Source organism: Carcharhinus amblyrhynchos, chromosome 17 (assembly GCF_965287045.1).
Source record: "Carcharhinus amblyrhynchos chromosome 17, sCarAmb.v2.hapA, whole genome shotgun sequence".
In the NCBI taxonomy this organism is placed as follows: Eukaryota; Metazoa; Chordata; class Chondrichthyes; order Carcharhiniformes; family Carcharhinidae; genus Carcharhinus; species Carcharhinus amblyrhynchos.
The window spans coordinates 19,408,390-19,426,854 of NC_137340.1; the positions used below are offsets into that span (position 1 = coordinate 19,408,390).

General features: G+C 42.3%; 1 protein-coding gene across 1 annotated transcript in view; it reads left to right on the forward strand.

Moving 5' to 3' along the window:
- Positions 1 to 18,465, forward strand: part of cfap46 (cilia and flagella associated protein 46) — a 169,761-nt gene that overhangs the window by 122,644 nt on the left and 28,652 nt on the right. Inside the window, exons 42-48 of the mRNA XM_080206034.1 lie at positions 6,296 to 6,505; positions 8,869 to 9,048; positions 12,032 to 12,199; positions 13,362 to 13,459; positions 14,009 to 14,082; positions 16,390 to 16,580; positions 18,140 to 18,258. Of these exons, the coding sequence (XP_080062160.1) occupies positions 6,296 to 6,505; positions 8,869 to 9,048; positions 12,032 to 12,199; positions 13,362 to 13,459; positions 14,009 to 14,082; positions 16,390 to 16,580; positions 18,140 to 18,258 (1,040 nt within the window). The remainder of the gene's footprint in view (positions 1 to 6,295; positions 6,506 to 8,868; positions 9,049 to 12,031; positions 12,200 to 13,361; positions 13,460 to 14,008; positions 14,083 to 16,389; positions 16,581 to 18,139; positions 18,259 to 18,465) is intronic.

Genomic DNA, 18,465 nt, shown 5'->3' on the forward strand with positions numbered 1-18,465 from the left:
TCAGTGCAAGTGGATCGGATGCATGCTTCATGTGACAAATCCAGTGTGGCTGTAGTTCATAAAGGAGCTTTGGTTGCCTCTTATGGAAGATATTATTTTATCAGAATTAGAAGACCACACCCACAGGCAGAAAGTGAATCACTGAAATGCAAGAACAATGTTGGGCAGCACGGTGGCACATTGGTTAGCATTGCTGTCTCATAGTGCCAGCGACCTGGTTTTGATTCGGGCTTTGGGTCACCGTGTGGAGTTTGCACGTTCTCCCTGTGTCTGCCTGGGTTTCCTCCCACAATCCAAAGATGTGCGGGTTAGGTTGATTGGCCACTCTAAGTTGCCCTTACTGTCAGGGGATTAGTAGGGTAAATGCGTTGGGTTACGGGGATAGGGCCTGGATGGAATTGTTGCTGGTGCAGGCTCAATAGGTCAAATGTCCTCCTTCTGCACTGTAGGGATTATATGATTCTCTGATATCTTTAGGGAGAAGCCCAGACTTCAGGTATACAGCAGTGAAGGTGCTACCTCAAGAAATGGATCAAAAATGTTTTCTCTATTTGGGGCTGAAGGAAACAAACACTGCCAGAGAATTCTTGGACTGTGTACGTTGGGGGTGACACAACAGAACAATGCACAGTCCTTCATTCACTCCATTTTCACAGGAGAAAGGACCTTATCATGTAGTATGTGATTTACAGATTTTTTTGATTAGACACAAAGACTTGTGAAGACCTTATAAGGTCTGTAGAACTGTCACTGAATTGGTTTATGAGTTATAATCTGCCAAAGAGGTGGGTGGAGTTGTGTGTTAGCCTGAGTTGGCATGTATGGACATGAGGAGTGGATGGGAGGGTGAGGCCTGAAGGGTCTAATGTTTAAGAAAACAACTGGGACAACGTCCAAGAGGATTGAGGTGGGCAGTTTAACAAGTCCCTTCGGCACTCAGCAGCTCCTGTGACTATGTGTATCTTACTCTATCCCAACCTATCTGTATCTTACTCCATCCCAACACATCCCATGGAATGAAGATCCCACCATTTGAGTTACTTTTTCCAGTAGTGCTGACACTTTTTGGGCCCCCGTGCTCACCCTCACTTATGGGTCCTCCCCAGTGATGTCAGTCCCTCCCCCAATTTACATTTCAAATGCCCAGTAGTTATTGGTCTTACTTTGGCTAATGTTCACCCCTGGTGTCCAGAACTTATGCCAGAATCTTAAAGGACAATTCCGTACATGCCCTTGATGAAGTTTTTAAAAAACGTTTTCTGACAAAGAAACAACATTTGATTGAACACAGTACATTTCACCAGACAGAAAATGGTAGAATAACATGTTACTGTGATCCTACACAAACTGTGGCCTGCAGGCAGTTTTCAACTTATCCTCTCAGTATTTCTCTGCTAACTCAGTATTTCTCCACCTTTCAGCACAGGTACATAATCAACAATGATAATATTATGGGAGTCAGTCTGACAAATTACCAGAGAACATTGAAACCACAGGTAGCCACTCAACTTACTCAGCTTGCCCTGCAAGTAACAGATTGGCCTTCTCATGATTATTTGTAATTAGCTACGCCTTTCCTCAGTGATGCATACATTAATTTCCAAGGAATACAACACGGAGAGCTGTGGAAACACAAAATGCTGCTCAGTTTCATCCACCATTTCACTCAGGTGCGCTTTAGCATTACAAGTCAATATAAACTTAAAAAAATCCTTAATCACTTGCAAATGAATTTGAAAGCCAAGATGACCTCCTGGAAGATTTCAAACCAGACCACTCTCTACTTTCACTGTCAAACCATGAATCTTACATCACCACTTCCCCCAGAGTGTTTAATCACATTGTTACCCAGGAGACGGCATTGTTGGCTCAGAGTTTGGCCCATTGTTTAAAAAACAAATTTCAATCCAGATGCAATGCACACATTTTAAACTGCAACCAACTGAGCTTTTGTGCCCACACCCAGTCACACTCACACTGTAAAATCTCCCATACACACGTACTCAAACACTCCATCACACGCACAATCTTCTCGATCTCTCTCCCTCACTCATATACATACTGTCACACTCACACAGGCTCCTAAACTTCTTTCATACAGTCACTGACACACGCCCACGCACACTTATTCCTTCCATTGCACACACACGCACATGCACAACACATGCACACACACGCACACACACACACATGCTTTTTATTGTGCAATGTCCTGGCCATTACTCACATTGTTCAAAACACTCCAACAAGGCAATTATCCTTAATGAAGTATAAACAGCTGTCGTCAGTTTTCATATGGGTTTTTGTAGAGCAATGATACAGGCAGCTGTAACCAGATTAATCCCTTTAAAATAACGGCTAGCATCAGTGGGAGGCCGGCGAATTGCATCTGTAATGTTTGTTTCAAAGTTCCATTGTCCTATCCTCTCCATGTCACTTCCTGTTGCCAAGTGGCTGAGTGTTTTGTGAAAATTGGTAGAGGAGGTTGTTACTTCTCAGGATAACAATACATGCAGCCAATTTCAACATTACTGTACCCACTTCAAGCTGCTCATTTAAATCACAAAGACTTCAATATCTGTGTTGGGATGCTACTTGAGAGGTTGATTGCCACATAAAATACAGGTTAGCGTGCATTGAAGATGCTGAACATTTCAATGGCTTGCACTTGTCCTAACAGCCTCTCCCTGGCTGTTAGGAATAATCACAGTGTTAATGTACATTTCAAGTGCTACTTAAAGAGATTCTCACCATTATATGTGCACTTGCTGCCTGAGCTGTGAAGAATATTCTTGAAATGAATTAGGAGACTTTCTAGAACACTTTGTCAAGACTGCATCTCACTGACCACCCGTTATTTCAGATATTGAGGGATCCACCTAAAAAAAAAAGTTATTGTATTCCACCATATTGCATGCCATTTAGTATCTTGCTCAGAATCATTCTTGGCCTCATTGAGGAATGGTACAAGGACAGGCAGAGCAGCCCAGCTACTGCAGCAGAATGGGATAAGAGAACATCCTTTTGCATTAAGGTTCAGGATGTCTCTCCTCTTCCAGACCCCCTATTTGATTTGATTATTGTCACATGTATTGTGGTACCGTTCCTTGTACACAATGTAGACAATGCATACCATTCATAGAGTACGTAGGGGAGAAGAAAATCCTCCAAACCAGCAACTGCTGTGCCAACAATGCAACCATCCTGTTTGGTGTGTGCAGCTCATGAATGCCAGTGTTCATACTCTGAGCAACAGATCCAGGCTACGAAGGCAGACTTGAACCCTTTACTGGCTGAGACATTGCTCTTACATCCACTCTTGAGTGTTGCTGCATATGTATCTCCATGAGACTGACCAATCTTTCATTGTTGGGAGCTCATGTGGTTGAACTCTTGAGACAATGTGGAGCTCAGGATGGTGTGGGACCCTACCAAATGAAATCTAAGAACACCCACTCTCAAAACACTCTGCCAGATGTCCACATATCTGCAGCTGTTTTTTTTTATATAGTTTTTTCTTATAGTTACAAAGCCAATGCTCAGAGTGGACTAGGCAAACCCAAATCCACTCCTTGCTTCCTCCAAACAATAAATTCAAAATCCAACTGAATCCAATTTAGGGTCCCCATAAAAGAGACAAACAACATCCAAGCTGACAAGATAAGACATTGCACCCCATCTTGGACTTGATCTGACACTTGGGGCAGAGTTTTACGAGCATGTCCGCCGGAGGTTCGTACGATCCTGTCCGAGGATGCCGTTCTTCGAGCCTCGCCCACCCCCGGAATCGAGGTGGGAAAGTTGGTAAAATTCCAGTTTGATCTTAGCCAAATCAAAGCTTATAAACACTCTGCCCCAAAATGTAACTCATGCATGAGTGCACACTCCAGTCCACTGGAGTATCATTATGACTTTCCACCTTCCTCTGAAGGTGACTGTGTATACATGTCTCTGACTTCTCATCCTGCTATCAGGTGTGGTGTCCTTCAACCTGTGCTACCAACCCTACATGTGCACTCCATCTTTCCGATGTGTAGGTGTCTGAGTTGGCAGATGTGAATGATCACAATGATCATTCACATCTGTTCTGTGGAGATGTCCATGATCAGCTGACACGTACAAGCCTCAATGTTATAGGAAAGGTACGTGCCAGGTCTCGCACTTTAGTTGCAATATGCAGATATGACCCTTCCCATAGGGCTGTGTGTGGATATGCCAAAATGCTTACCTAGCCAGAACGCAGCAGGTCATCAAACCTTTTCTTGCACTGTATCCAAGATTTCTGGTGTTCTTCCTCCTGTGCTCACTGCAACAGAAATTTGAAGCCACTCCTTCTTGATGATGGCTGGACGATTGCATTGGCCTACAAAGTATGGCACTGCACTCCTCATCTGGACCTCTTCAACTAATATTTGGAGTTTCTGATCTGTGACGTATGGGGCAGCTGACCAATCCCTTATTTGCAATGTCTACTCTGTGACATTCCATCAATATAAATGTCAGGCAAAAAGTGACTTGCACCATGCAGCTTACAAAGGTCACATTCACTTCTGTGTGCTTAAATGCACTAAGCATCTATCATCAGTGAGTGGTGAAGGAAATGCCTGTGCATTAATGCATAGTGCCATGGTTGCTATCATTCCAACATAGAATGCCATGCTCCATGATCACTGACAGTCCTATAGCTTACTCACTCTTAGCCACATTACTTTGCCATGACAGCATGCAGATGTGAGGGACCTGGTCAAGGGCACATCCTGACAGATGGATGGGAAGAGGGCAGGTGGATAGAATAATAGCTCATTCATCCACTGAGTCATAACAGCTGGTATAACAGCAGAATATCTTTTCTAGATAGTGGTGCCAAGACTGTGCAGTCACCATGGTTGTGTCCTGTGAATCCGTCCTATGATTTCAGTGCTTCATTACAGTACACCGTGAATAGGTAGCAGGGGTAATGCTTTCTTTCCTTGAGAAAGCCCATGACCGGCCATCTGTTCCCAGGTCAGCCAGCAGTTGGACAGCACTTACAAAGATCTGCCTCATCTGACAAGTTAGTGACATCTTCACCATGGAGTTCCTAACGCAAGGCCCAGTTTTTATGTTTGTCCAATCTGCGCTGGGCCTATCTCTTTCAGATTACTTCAGGGGCTGACTGCCCCAATTCTTATTACAATCTGCACCCACTGACTGAAAATCTGATGTTCGGGGCTGTGCTTTTTGGGCATCAAGACTGCAGAGTTGGGAATTCTCCAGATTCTGTGCACCCAATGCAAGAATGAAAATCCAGGCCTGATTATCAAGTGATTATTAACAGGGTTTTCCATTAAAAGCAATTTTTGAGTCTCAAAATCTCTGATGTACCAACCACTTAAATACCATGGATCCTTGAGCACAGGCTGGGTATCTGACAAACAGTTCACCTCTTGGCTTCCCAGAGCCTCCTTACCATGTACAAAACAGCAGTCAGGAGTGTGATTGAATACTTTCCACTAGCCTGGATAGTTGCAACTCCAACAAGACAGAATGTCAGGCATTTGAGTGACACTCACATAGAATCATGGAAACCCTTCAGTGCTGAAGGAGGCCATTCGGCCCATCAAGTCTGCGCCAACTCTCCAAAAAAAGCATCCCACATGTGCCCATCCCCTCCTTCCCCATCCCTGTAACACTGTGTAATTACCATGGCTAATCCACGTAATCTCCATACTTTTGGTCACTAAAGGGCCACTTAGCATGGCCAATCCACCTGACCTGCACATCTTTGGAATGTGGGAGGAAACAGGAGAAACCCACACAGATGCGGTGAGAACTTCATTTCACAAGTTTCCAACACAGTCGTCAGCAGTCCATGATCTGAAATATGGGGGAAGGATAAGACGGGATTTGAACATAAGATAGAGGATCTACTGGGTCAGATTGATTGAGGCACAGGAGGATGATGCAGCTTGAGAGCAAACGAGGGATTTTTGTGTGAGCGAACCAATAGCGTGATGGGCAAGTTGTAGTTTGTTGGCGTCAGGACTGAAAGAGGATGTTTATAAATGTTGTGTCAATGAGGTGACAAAGACATGGCTTTGGTTACAGCAGCAAAGAGTCTGAGTGAGAACTGGCAGAAACCCTTTGGGAATTGCTGCCCTGTTGCTTGGTTGTACTTCACCTGTGATAGTTTAAAAAAAATGCCTGTTCAACAATGATATAAATACAACTCCAACATCTAATATATTTATTTGGAATTGCAGATTTATACTATTTCAAGTACTGTGTTTTTGTTCAAGTTCTTATTTTCTTTTAGCAAGATCTAGGGAAAGATAAAGAGGGGCAGCCAGAGCAAGTCAAAATTACAGAAGAAAATGAACAAATGGAATCAAAAGTTGAGGCTGCAGATTTGCAATCCACAGCTCAGGAAGACAGTGAGCAAATTGGCTCGAAACAGCGAATTGCAGACTTGCAGCTTTCGCCTCAGCAAGTAGAAAAATGTGTTGCAAAAGCTACAAGACTGAAGGTAAATTCTACTTTTGTTCAATTATTGGCTAATAAAGAACCTAAGGGAAGTCACGTACTGATTTCAGTAACTCTCATTATTCTGATACTCTAACTTCTATCTCAGCATCTGGTTATATTTTAAATATGCCCACTGTCTTTATCTCTCCCCACCCAGCTGGATGAGCATTTATCAGTTTTATGAGTTCTAAATTTATTTTTTATGAATTGAAATTTGTCTTTTGGTCCAGTCTCCCTCATTTACTTTGAAGTAATATTTTGAATTTACCTTATCTTTGCTGTTTATTACTATGCCTTTTGCCAAGGTCGATTGTTGGCCCACCTCCTTCCTATTCTTCCAGTCATGAGTTTCTTTGCTTTTTTGTTGCCTATGCTTATCTGTGACATCAGTGATGTTTTTCTTTCCTTCACATTTTGCCATGCACATATGTTTTTTTAACATAATGACCAGAAATGAAGAGAGTTTTTAGTCAGTAGTACGACAAGTGAATTGGAATAGGAACAGGAATAGGTCATTTGGCCCCTTGAGTATGGTCAGCTTGATATGGGGCTGACCTTCTAATTCAAAGCTTCACTGGTATCTAGAACTCTATCACCACTTTGAGGGAGAGAGCTGACTGGTGGTAATTTAACGTGAGCATTATTACACCTCAGGCAAGGGGCAAGGTTGACAAGGTGGGGTTATTCATGAATAACCTCAGTCAGTATGGGAATTGAACCCACATTGTTGGCATTGCTCTGCATCATGAACCAGCCACCTAGCCAACTGAACTAAGCTGACTCCACACTGGGTGGGGAATTCCGAACATTCATCAACTTTTGACTGAAGAAAATCCTATCTCCGTCTGAAATGGCCTGTCCTTTAATCTGATATTGTGTTCCTGGTTCTAGATGCCGCCCTCCCTACCCCACCCCCCCCAACCCCCCTCCCCCAAATCAAGGGAAGACATCCTTCCTGCATCTATTCTGACAAGTCCTATAAGAAATTTGTATACGATAACAAGTTCACCTCTCATTTGTCTAAACTCGAGAGAATAAAGGCCCATCTCCTTGATTTCTCCTCAGAGGACAATCCTACCATCCCAGGAATTAATCCGGTGACCCTATTTTGCACTCCCTCTATGGCCATTATGTCCTTCCTTTCATTAAGGAGACCACAAGTGCACACAACACTGCAGGTATAGTCTCACTATGGGTCTATACAACTGCAGCAAGACTTTCTTACTCCAGTACTCAAAACCCCTTGCAGTAAAAACTAACATAATATTTGACTCTCAATTTGCATTTTGAACCTGCATGTTAGCTTTCAGTGACTTATGAACAAGGAGTCTTAAGTCCCTTTGGACGTTCACACTTCCTAATCTCTGCTGGAAAATCTCAACAGGTCTGACAGCAACTGTGCAGAGAGAATAGAGCCAGTGTTTCAAACCTGCATGATCCTTCCTCAGAGCTGGGTCATCCGGACTTATTCTGTCTGCACAGATACTGTCAGACCTGCTGAGATTTTCCAGCATTTTCTGTTTGTTTCAGACTCCAGCATCCGCAGCATTTTGCTTCTTTTCTTCCCAACCTCTCGCCATTGAAGAAATGCTCCGCATTACTGTTTTTCCTAAGGAATGCCTTAGTACATCTTTTGTAGACCTGAATCTTTTTATTCTGAATACATGGAACTATATTGAACGTAAAGCAGATAAACAGTTCCTTTGAGCCAATAAGTTCAAAAAGAATCTCATCCCAGACTGCTTCATCGTACTTTACCAAGATGATACAGGCTAACATTTTAATAGTGTTACTTTCAATTGCTTTGCTACATTTAGGGGCATGTTGCCAGGACTAGTGGACCTGAGTTATAGGAAGAGGTTGACCAGGCTAGGACTTTATTCCTTAGTGTCACAGGATGAGGGGTGACTTTATTGAGGTGTATAAAATCATGAGGGGCACAGATAGGATGAATGCCCATAATCTTTTTCCCATGGAAGGGGAATTGAAAACTAAAGGGTATAGGTTTAAGGTGAGAGGGGGAAGATTTAAAAGGGACCTGAGGGACAATTTCTTCACACAGAGGGTGATGTGTATATGGAATGCCAGAGAAAGTGGTTGAGGCCGGTACAATAGCAACATTTAAAAAGCATTTGGAGAAGTACGTTGTGGGGATATGGGCCAAACATGGGCAATTAGGACTAGCTGGGAGAGCAAAATGCTGCAGATGTTGGACCGGTTGGGCAAAAGGGCCTGTTTCCGTGCTGTATTACTCTATGACTCGATGACTTTACTGCATGGTTTTGTAAGATTTTCAAAAGTATACTTACATTGAATGAAGTTCAAATTTGTTCACTTGTTTGTTGTTTCATGTTAATTTTATAGAAAGAACGATTCATTGCTCGGAAATACTTGGCTCACGCGAGTGAAGTTTTAATCCAGTCTATGAACCTAGCACTAAAGCGCAATCGTACTAACATATTAGGAGCAGCCAGTCTCGAAATGGTTGAATGTTTTGGCCAATTTGATACAGTTTCAGCAAGTCAGTACTTAGCACTACATCAGGTATTGCAATTTGTTATCATTCATGCATTTTGGCTTTTGATGACCTTGTCTAGCAGAATAGATTAATAAAGATACCACGCATAGAATGTGTAACTGCTAATTAATTTTCATCAGTGAAACTGTACAAGCATATTGTTTTTTTAAAACACAGTGGTCAGTTTTAATTATTTCCTCATCAGTCATTTAAGCCAATATTTGAAGGATATGTAACAAAGTTGTTATAAAAAGCAAACTTATCAGTCTGCAAAACGAAGAATTAATGATGGGAATTTTCCATCTCCAGTCAGCCTAGCAATTGTATCGTCTATTCCCAGGTTTACAGATCCCTCCAGTCCTTCCAATTTTAGTGCTTGCTATAAGGCTGTCTACTTACTGTGTTGGTATTCCTTAATTATTTCACGATATTGCAGCATAAAAATTATACTATTGTGTTTTTCACATAAAATGTTTAGAAGCACAAAACTATACTGGTACAGTGGGAGGAATTTTCTGGTATGTCTGGCAAGATTTTCCAGTCCTGCCGTCAGTGACTCCCCTGCTGCAAGTACCCCAGCGATGAAGGGTATGAAACCTCATTGACAGCGGTGAGATTGCAAGGACCCACCCAATAGCAGACCACCTCTGTCGCCGCAAAATACAGAGCAGGGACAGTGGAAAATCTCACCCAATGTCTCAAATCCAGCCAGCTGAAAATGGAATTGACCAAAAACTGGGCATTTTTACAAGCTGCCGGGCATCAATTTTGAATCTCATTAAATAAGGAAAATCACTTATTGGGACAACATGGCTACATGCAGTATTGATGTGGTAACGCACTGGATTAGTTATCGACTTCACATGTCAGTCTATTCCCACGCTGTGAGCAGTCCGACTGACAGTTGACACCATGCTAACCAAATTGGTCTGATCCATTCAAGTTGATCAGGTCTGACAATCTTACTTTCAAATATTATTTCTTCACTATTGTGTAATTGTTTTTAACTATAAAAGTGGCACGGTGGCATAGTGGCTAGCACTGCTGCCTCACAGTGCCAGGGACCCGGGTTCAATTCCTGGCTTGGTCACTGTGTGGAGTTTGCATGTTCTCCCTGTGTCTGCATGGGTTTCCTCTGGATGCTCTGGTTTCCTCCCACAACCCAAAGATGTGTGGGTTAGGGGGATTGGCCATCCAAATTGTCCCTTAGTGTCAGGGGACAGGCCAGGGTAAATGCATGGGGTTATGGGGATCGGGCTTGGATGAGATTGTGATTAGTGCAAACCCAAAGGGCCAAATGGCCTCCTTCTGCACTATAGGGATTCTATGATTATATGAACTTGTCAGCTGAATTACTCCTGGAGTGTAGCATCTATCCTCACATTTATGTCAAAATAGAAAAGTTATTGGGATGTAGCCTGACTGTCTGATGTGATTTGGGATTCTGGTTCAGGACCCCAACAAAATAAAACACAAATCTTTGTTATCTGTGCTAGCTGCCAAAGTCACCACTGCCTTGAATTTCAATACCACAGAGTAATTCCAGGACTCCACATGCAAACATGTTACAGCATTGCCCAACCAGCCACACACACATACATTTTGTGGAGAGAGCAGCTTGCAGCCTTTAAACAAACCCAAGCCAGAAATGAAATCTGTTCTTTTTCTGCTACAGACTTAGCTCCTCCCATTAACCGCATTGCCACATGATCCTCCATATCAAAACCCACCTTCCATTCCTTTAATCAAAAACCACAGGGGACCTTTTGTTTTTGCAAACATTAGGCCATTAGCTCCCTCCAGAATGAACACGACATGGCTAAATGAGTAATTGTTCTGCTGTCCCAGTATCTGAGCTATATTACCTCTAGACATACCAACTGCCTGTAGAAAAAAACTGAACTTTAAAACAATCCCCTTACTCATAAATGTAGCAACTACTTATCATCACAATTTAAAGCAAGGAAATGAATGAAAATATATCTATTATTTAAAAACATTTTCTTAGATGTGTGCTGCTGATTTGGCGTAAAGCATTTCTTAACTTTTGTTGACAAGATTACAACTTACCAAGCTTTGCAATCTGAAACAGTGCTCTTCATTTCCTGTCAAAAACAGTGATGAAGATGCATTATTTTTTGATTTGATTTATTATTGTTACATGTGTTAGTATACAGTGAAAAGTATTGCTTCTTGTGTGCTATACAGACAAAGGGAAGGAAAGGAGAGCTGCAGAATGTAGTATTACAGTCAGAGCTAGGGTGCAGTTAAAGGTCAACCTCATGAGGTAGGTCCATTCAAAAGTCTGATGGCAACAGGGAAGGAACTGTTCTTGATTTGGTTGGTATGTGTCCTCAGATTTTTGTATCTTTTTCCTGCTGGAAAAAAGTGGAAGAGAGTATGTCCAGGGTGCGTGGGGCTCTTAATTATAATGGCTGCTTTTGAGGCAGCAGGAAGTATAGATAATGTCATTGGGAGGGAGGTGTTTGAGTGATGGACTGGCCTTCATTTATAACCCTTTGTAATTTCTTGTGGTCTTGGACAAAGCAGGAACAATAACAAGCTGTGGTGCAATCAGAAAGAATGCTTTCTATGGTGCATCGCTAAAGGTTGCTGAGAGTCGTAGTGGGCATGCCAAATTTCCTTAATCTTTTGAGAAAGTAGAGGCGTTGGTGGGCTTTTGTAACTATAGTGTCAGCATGGAGAGACCAAGACAGGTTGTTAGTGATCTGGACACCTAAAAACTTGAAGCTCTCGACCATTTCTACTTCGCCCCATTGATGTAGACAGGAGCATGATCTCCACTACGCTTTCTGAAGTCGATGACAATCTACTTCGTTTTGTTGACATCAAGGGAGAGATTGTAGTCAGAGCATGACAATATTATTTGCATAGGGCTGCACAGTGGACCACTTAAAAGTAAATCTGCAGAATATTTGCAGTGTAATTATGATCCAGCTTTTATAGGATTTTTAAGATTTCACACACACACTTCTGAAATTGTTCTAGAGCTGCTGTACTTCAATGATGATGAAAGAAGCCTTGATCAAAATAGGATTTGATACCGGCAGCTCCCAACTTGCAGCATTAGCACATCTTCAACAAAGACTGCAAGCAGATGGAACCATGAAAAATATGCTCAGGACAGTGAATGAAAGACTTGCAACAAGTTTTAAGGTACAGTACCTGAAAGCGGTCAATTCTTAAATATCACATGCTATTTTGTATTCTCTGATTGATACACCCTTTAAGCCTAAGATGAACTAGATACAATTTAATTTCCCTCAGTATGGCTGCATTCTTCATCAGAAAACACGTCTTTTATACTTGTGAAAACCCTCTGGAGTGGTTTTGTTATTTGGAACCCAGATGCATTTTTAGTCATTCCTGTGTAAAATGCTCTCACTCAGTTATTTATTTGTTAGTCTTCACATTACCAATAATCAATTGTCAATGGGGGGAAAAACGGAAATGTTACCCTTCAAGACACTTTGATACCTTACCTCCGCTCCCCCCCCCCCCCCCCCACCCCCCCAAACTCCCACCCCCCACCAACTCCTTTGGAATATTCAAACTGCCCTTTTATTCCATCTTGGTTCCGGCATAAAATTGTTGCAAAGTGCAAAAGTGTCAGTGAGTTTGCTCAAAATCTCATTCATAGAATGGTTTCTTCAATCACACAACAGTGGGTCAGCAGCATGCTGAAGAATGGCCTTGGAATTTCAGGCACTGCCTCACCGATAATGGTCCACAGGTAAGTAGTTCGAGGAGATGTCTGAGGCTTGTTTGTGAGGTTGGAGGGGAGCACTAGGAGGGAGATGAGATGGGAAGGCAAACAGGCAGGACAACCGGGAATCAGAAGTCAACTGGGAGAAGGGCTGAGGGTGTGGCCTTGGGAGGAACATCCTGCAGACCTTGGTCTAATAGTCAGCTAAGTATTTTTTTTAAATTATGTTTTTGGTGGCACTTTGCAACAATTTCCTTACGGGCAACTGGTTCAGCTACATACACATCTGTTTTTTCTGAACACCAGGTCTGCTCAATTTTGGGCAGCAGACTTTAAACACACGCTACAGTTCTTATTGTTAGGCCTTAGATATCTATTTATATTGCCTTTCCAATATGGCAGATGGCAATTTCTGGTTTATAAATCATGCATCCTGGTCACCATTCTCCCGCCGTTCACTGCAAGCGAGGATGGAGCATTTGGCACTCAGCCAAATCTCTGTTCACTGTCATGGGACCAGCGAATTCAGCTGGCGTGAATGGCCAGAGAATTCCAGCTAATATTTCCTTAATTACAAAACCCACTTACCAATCTTTCTCCCATTCTTTACAGGCGTGGAAAAACATCATCATCCAACCACAGCACCTTCATTACCTGAGTGAATTTCCTTCTAATTTTAATGTAATTGTTCTTCAGCATTCTGAAGACAGGTAACCAAAACATTTACATCTTGGTTATTTTGTTCTTTTTTTTATGCAACTATTGTCGGGGAAAGTGCTATATTTTAATTCTAGGCTGACGCTTTTGCTGGACTATCAATTTCTGCTGAAATATCAGAATTTCTTTAAGATTTTGTATTATTTTCTGAAGGGTGTATGGTTTATGGTAAATGATTACACGGCACTCTTTTGAAGAAGAGCAGTGAGGGGTTACCCCTGGTGTCCTGGCCAATATTTATACCTCAACATCATTATCCTTTTCTCCAATGAAGTTTGTGGCTGCTGAGTTTCAGACAATACAACAGTAACTACATCAAATGTATTTAGTTGGCTGTAAAGAGGTGTTTGATGTCCTGGATTTTGTTCGATAAATGCCAGTTTTTATTTTCCTTTTCAAGTATTCTTGCCATTAGAAACCTTTATCCAGGATCTGGCACGTGTAATTGGTCCACCAGTGGAATGTACAAAGGATGAGTGCTATTTATGCTGTAATTTCTTGTGGAGATGAAAGATAATTAATATTACAATCCTTTGCCACAGATCTATGCTATATGGAGCACTTCTTGAGAAATCAAAACTAAAACCTGCTGAGAAAAAGGGCAAAGGCGCTCAGAGTAAGAAAACCTGTGCTTTTTTTTGTGTTGTCTTTTTCGTGAACAAAATATTGTAATGTTTGCATTTTGGAAGGAGCCTATTCCCTTGTCTCAATGTGAAAGTACTCCTCACAGGCTAATACACCTGCACTCTTGCAAGGAAAGCCTGTCGCACTAGGCCTTGCTACATGCTCAGTTGGTAGGGCTGAGAAGTGAGGGTGACCTTTAGGGATTGGGGCCCCTTTATCAGCTTCTTCAATTGCCTCAGCCCTTTAATGGTGCCCTTACATTGCTGGATGAAGCCATTGGCTAGGACTCAGCTGGACTCCACTCGAGCGTCTCTCTTTTTTTAATTCATTAATTATGCCAACCCATAATTACCCATAAACCGCGTGGCTTGCAAGGCCTTTTCAGAAGGTATTTAAGAACCAACCACATTGCTATGCATCTGGAATCACATGTAGGCCTTCCCAAAAGGAAAAGGGCGTTAGAAACTCTACAGTGCAGAAGGAGACCATTCGGCCCATCAAATCTGCACCAACAACAATCCCACCATGGGCCCTATTCGCACAACTCTACACATTTATCCCTCTAACCTACACATCCCAGCACACTGTGGGCAATTTAGCATGGCCAGTCAACCTAACCCACACATCTTTGGACGGTGGGAGGAAACCGGAGCACCCAGAGGAAACCCACGCAGACATGGGGAAAACATGCAAACTCCGCATAGACAGTGACCCAAGCCAGAAATCGGTAGAAATACTTTGTACTATGACTTCATGCCTTTTAGGACAGGGATTTATATCACACTAAAAGGATCCTTAAAGTTTGCAAAATTTCATTAGTTGTGCCTCAGCTGGATTTGAAACCTGCTTATTTTTCTTTAAACTTTAATGAGCAATGACTTATCTTAGTGATAAAATTATTCTGTTTCCGGCAATGTTTTTAATGCAGCTTGTTTACTACTTCTTTGAATATTATTATGTTTAATAATTATGTTTAATAATTATGTCTGACAAATTTACTGGAGTTCTATGAGGATGTGTCTAGGGCAGTGGATAGAGGAGAGCCGGTGGATGTGGTCTTTCTGGATTTTCAGAAGGCGTTTGACAAGGTACCTCACAAGAGGTTATTGCAGAAGGTCAGGGGACATGGAGTTGGGGGTAGGGTGTTAGCGTGGATAGAGGATTGGTTGTCAAATAGGAGGCAGAGAGTGGGGGTCAATGGGTGCTATTCGGATTGGCGGTTAGTGACTAGTGGGGTGCCCCAGGGGTCGGTGCTGGGGCCTCAGCTTTTTACCATTTATATAGATGATCTGGAGGAGGGAACCGAGTGCAGGGTGTCGAAATTTGCTGATGACACCAAGATTGGGGGAAAGGCAAATTGTGCGGAGGGTGTGGAGAGTCTGCAGAAGGATCTAGATAGGCTGGGCGAATGGGCCAGGAAATGGCAAATGGAATTTAATGTTGGCAAGTGTGAGGTGGTCCACTTTGGTAGGAAGAATGGTAGGAAGGACTATTACTTACGTGGCGAAAAACTGCAGCAGGCGACGGTGCAGAGGGACCTCGGGGTCCTTGTGCATGAGTCGCAAAAACCCAGCTTGCAGGTGCAGCAGGTGGTCAGGAAGGCGAATGGGATGCTGGCCTTCATAGCGAGGGGGATTGAATATAAAAGTAGGGAGGTCTTGCTGCAGCTGTATAGGGCATTGGTGAGGCCGCAGCTGGAGTACTATGTGCAGTTTTGGGCGCCGCACCTGTGCAAGGATATTTTGGCCCTGGAGGGAGTGCAGAAGAGGTTTACTAGGCTGATACCGGAGTTGAGGGGGTTGAGCTATGAGGAGAGGCTGAATAAACTAGGCTTGTACTCGCTAGAGTTTAGAAGAATGAGGGGAGATCTCATTGAGACGTATAAGATGATGAATGGGATGGATAGGATAGAGGTGGAGAGACTCTTCCCGCTCAAAAAAGACAGTAGGACTAGGGGGCACAGCCTCAAGATAAAGGGGGGGCGGTTTAGAACGGAGTTGAGGAGGAACTTCTTCACTCAAAGGGTGGTGAATCTCTGGAATTCTCTGCCCGTTGAAGTGGTGGAGGCTGCCTCGCTAAATATTTTTAAGAAGCGGGTTGATGGGTTTTTGATAAGAGAGGGGATTAATGGTTATGGGGAGAGGGCGGGAAAGTGGAACTGAGCCACAACAGATCAGCCATGATCTTATTGAATGGCGGGGCAGGCTCGAAGGGCTAGATGGCCTACTCCTGCTCCTATTTCTTATGTTATGTTCTTATGTTCTTAACCAAACAAATATTGATTTTTATGTTGAATCAGATCCGATTCCTACACAAGCTAGAGTTGTCCGTACTTATGTAAATCCGGAATTACTTTCAAGTCTGTTAGCTAGAGTCTCCAGGTATAAGCAGAAGTTGGCAAGATATCTTGTAAAACTGCAATATCAGTACAGTCACAAGATGCAAAGGAAGGTGGAGATTCAGAATTCACAAGACCTAAATCTAGATGTGGTGAGTTAATTTGGTTTGCCATTTTATGTTCAGAATATAATCATCATTATATCATTATATATTTTGGCCGCTATGCTCTGATTTTGGATGCTCTGTCACCATTGCCAGCGACAATGGAGAATTTAGTGCTCAGCTAAACCTCCATTCACTGTAATGGGACTGGAGAATCTCAGCCGAGGGCAAGGTCGGAGAATTTCGGCCTTTGTCTCCAACGTATTTGTATACAAACATCTGTTTATCCCATTTTGTGTACTGTTTTCTTTCTGTGCTGGACAAGCTGATATTGCACATTGTTTATGATGATAATGATTATGTATATTGCAAGTATACTATTTTCAATTGAATAATACGCCTTTGCATACAAAATTTTCCTAAGCTGTTTATAGCTAGTGTAGGTAATTGGTTGCTATTTGTGCTAGTAACTCTAACAACGTTATATTTGGACTAATAAAGAACTGATAAACCTTGATTCCACTTCCAATATGTTATTGGAAATTGGCAAAAAGATCACAGGCTTAGACAAAGTAACCGTATCTACCTTCCCAGAAATCTCTACCTTCAGATCTTTTTGGATTCCTATGGTTTGCAGAGTACAGCTAACAATATCTGTGCAGGATACAATTTGAGGGTATATTACACAGTCCCCGCTGATGTATCAAGGCAACAGAATTACCCTCTAATACTCGATAGTTCTCTCAGATAATTCTGGTAGGAACATGTACTTCATTATAGCCCTCCTCACATGCTGTCCTGCAAGTCTTAGATTATCATCGAATCATTAAATCCTACAGTGCAGAAGGAGGCCATTTGGTCCATCAAGTCTGCACTGACTCTCTGACAGAGCATCTTACCCAGGTTTCCCACCCAATTCATGTAACCCTATGCATTTACCCCACTAATCCCCCTAACCTACACAAGTTTGGACACTAATGGGAAACTTAGCATGACCAATCCACTTAACATGCACATCTTTGGTTGTGGGAGGAAACTGGAGCACCCAGAGGAAGGCCATGCAGATACGGGGAGAACATGCAAACACCACATTGACAGTCACCTGATGCTGGAATTGAACTCGGATCCCTAGTGCTGTGAGTGGCAGTGCCACTATTGTGCCACAGCTGATGCCATCGGTTTCCCTCAAACTTACACATCATCCTGACGTGGAACTATGTTGCTGGTCTTTCACCGTCACAGCACTGTGATGTACCCACACTGAACTAGCAGGACAAATTGCAAAGTACAAACCATCAATCATAAAGTTCAAAAAGATAGGAATCAAAATTATATATCACTAACCCCCAACATAAGAAAAAAGCGAATCAATGAAACGACTTTCAAAGCTATTGATTTCCCGTTTTCATGGAAAATGAAGCAACATAGATTTCAGTTGCCTTGTCCCAGAATACCATGCAGTTAGAGGTATCATTTGTCAGCTTAATCTGTGTCCTTGAGAATATTGCAAAATGCTGCATACTTCATGTTGTGGGAGATAAGGTAGTCAAACTTTTAAGATGTTAGGATAAATACTTTAATTTATTGTTTCATATTCAAATGAAAAGAAAACAAAAGCCACTGCAGGAAATGAACAAAGGCTTGATGCAGAATTTTCCAGTATTGTTGCATCTATGGAAGAGTACCTGAATCCTGTTTTGTCACAGTTTGACCTGATATTTGTTCCGTAAGTACTCACCATGTTTAAAAGTTCAGCCTTTTCCATGTAATGGCTGGCAGGATATATCTGATTTTCTTGGTAAACCTCTGAATTTCTCTGGGTGGCCAAATAAGGCTGCATGAGAGAACTTACCTTAAAACTCTGTGGTGTCAAAGTGCATAAGTTATGGCATTACCCTGCTAGAAATGTCCAACTTAATCTATATTTTTTTTC